Raw genomic sequence first — 2,397 nt, forward strand, 5'->3', positions numbered from 1 at the left:
CTAGGCTCTGTTTAGCTGATGAGGTGACAAGAATAAAAGTACCAAGCTTTTCTTGATTTTCTTACCAAATAATCCTCTTAAGTATTAACCCCTCCCCACAAAAGGTAAAATTCTATTAGGCAAAATGTTTTCCTGGTTTGACATCATTTCATCAGTGTATCTAAATCATCTCCTATGCTGGTTATGGGATCAAATTATATAATGCATGCATGTTTTTAAACTTTCTTCCATAGATAGCTACCAAACAATAGTTGATAGAATAAAGCTATGCAGCTTGTTTCTCCTTTTTCTGAGAGTTCAATTTTTATCCTTGTCCTGGGTATCATTTTATGTATCATTAACGTCACCTGCTTTTCTTTTCTACAAACAAAGCTCAAACACTCCATATTCTATATCCATTCATTTGAAAAAATGCTTGTTAATGTCAAGACGCTAATGAGAAAATAGGTGTTTCTGGAACTACTGGAGCCAAAAAAAGGTTAACTTCACAGTTGAGGTATCGGTTTCCCTGCAACTAAATATTGAGTAAATAGAACTGTGCTTAGAGAAAAGGGCATGCTGACCTGAACTGCAAAGAACATTTTTTATTTCTTCCCTCACTGTCAGAATGTATCACACATGTCATGAATATAAATCTGAGTAGACCTGGGTCCAAAGTCTCTTATTAATAAGATGCTTATTCACCTTCACCAGTTTGTTTCTTTGCTAACCCTGTGTAAATCAAAAGGGGAAAGCCTTAGATTATACAAGAGAGATTGCTGCATGTTAATCTCACTTAAATTAAGTCAGAAACTCCAGAGACTTCCCTAATTCTATCTAAATTAAGGGCCTGGGCTTCCAGGACACATTTATAATGCATATGTGTCTGGGGCATAGCAAAGGGAAAGAAAAGTATGAGTTTGATGTAAACAAATGATCGAAGTGAAAAAAAAGTAAACATTCATGATCTTTTTAGTTCAATGTAGATTCATTTCTTCTCACTTCCCACTCTGCCCTAATTTCCTCTTGACTAAAACTGGTAAACCTATTTCCATTTAATTAATTTTTGAAACTATTAGTTTCAAGCTTTTTTCCCTTATGTTTAGATCATTTATTTAGTCTGATATTTCCCCACAAAGATTACTAACATTATTACCTACATAAATGTTATCACTAGCATTATTGGGACTAATTATATCTCTTTATGACAGGCAATTTGACACTCATGGAAATTACAAGAATAAGAAAAGTTAAGAGTCTTAATTTTGACTTCATAGCATGGAAAAATGATATTACTTGATATTAATAAGAATCGCAACAAACAGGTGTTCATATGTTCCCTTCATGTAATTATTTTTGACCTGTTATATTTTTCAATATGAAGAAACATTATGCAGGTAATCAGTACTATTCCTTTACTAAGAATGATGATGGTGATGATACAATTATTTTGCAATCTTACATTTGACCATGACCATGTAAACATCAATAGTGCAGATGGGAGGCTGAGGCAAACGTTCTCCTTTCTCTAATAAATCAGGGATTTCTCGTGTTGGAATTCCATCATAGGGCTTTCCTCCAAAGGTCATCAATTCCCATATAGTGACTCCTAAATTGGAAATCAAATTCTTACATGAGCATATTAACAGCATACTTTGAACAAACCAGCAATATACCAGTGGCAAAAGAATGCTCCCTAAAGGTCAGTCAAAAGAGAGTTTTTAAAAAGGCTCTTCAGATACCTTTATCCATTATGATAACTCCAATGTCAAAATCTTTGTGGAGAATTCAATTTTCTTATTATTGTCTTGGAATTTTTATCGAGTAGTAGAGAATGTAGAGTAGACATCGGCATATATATCTGTTCCCTGTTTCTACTTATAAATAATCCTAATGTTTTCAGATCCGAGATACATTTCACTACACATTACAACCCACAAAACAATGTATTTACTATATATATGTATTCAGTACCAATAAATATAATTGCAGGTAAAATCTGATATTGAGTAATTCTGAGATTAGCATCTTTACTATGAAAGCCCTAAGAGGCTAAACTGGAGTTCCAGACTAATTACCTTAGGTTGTGGTAAAGAATTGTGGCCCTCTTTTTAACTAACACAAAGAAAACAGGTAGAATAAAACTGATTAATTCCTTTAGTGCACATGAGAGTCTGAGTGAGGAACTATCCTTATGTAAGATATAATACTTGTGAAATGGGCATCCACAAAATTGAAAGAAATGAAGAATAGTTTATTCCTTACATAATAAATGACTTTCTTGAATCGCTAGAACATTAATTTTCTCTGAGAAAGCAAATATACTAAATGTTAGTATGCAAACAGTCAGTTTTGATAATAGTAATTCTGATTTAAGCAATAATACATATACTATAGATATCTTCTTTATGATATAAT

The 2,397-nt window shown here is 32.7% G+C and overlaps 1 protein-coding gene across 1 annotated transcript in view; it reads right to left on the reverse strand.

The window, feature by feature from the left end:
- The window catches only part of ERBB4 (erb-b2 receptor tyrosine kinase 4), a 399,926-nt gene that overhangs the window by 33,634 nt on the left and 363,895 nt on the right, over nucleotides 1–2,397 (reverse strand). Inside the window, exon 12 of the mRNA XM_012661216.1 lies at nucleotides 1,434–1,588. Coding sequence (XP_012516670.1) covers nucleotides 1,434–1,588 — 155 coding nt within the window. The remainder of the gene's footprint in view (nucleotides 1–1,433; nucleotides 1,589–2,397) is intronic.

Source organism: Propithecus coquereli, unplaced genomic scaffold (genome assembly GCF_000956105.1).
Source record: "Propithecus coquereli isolate 6110/MARCELLA unplaced genomic scaffold, Pcoq_1.0 Scaffold70, whole genome shotgun sequence".
Classification (NCBI taxonomy): domain Eukaryota; kingdom Metazoa; phylum Chordata; class Mammalia; order Primates; family Indriidae; genus Propithecus; species Propithecus coquereli.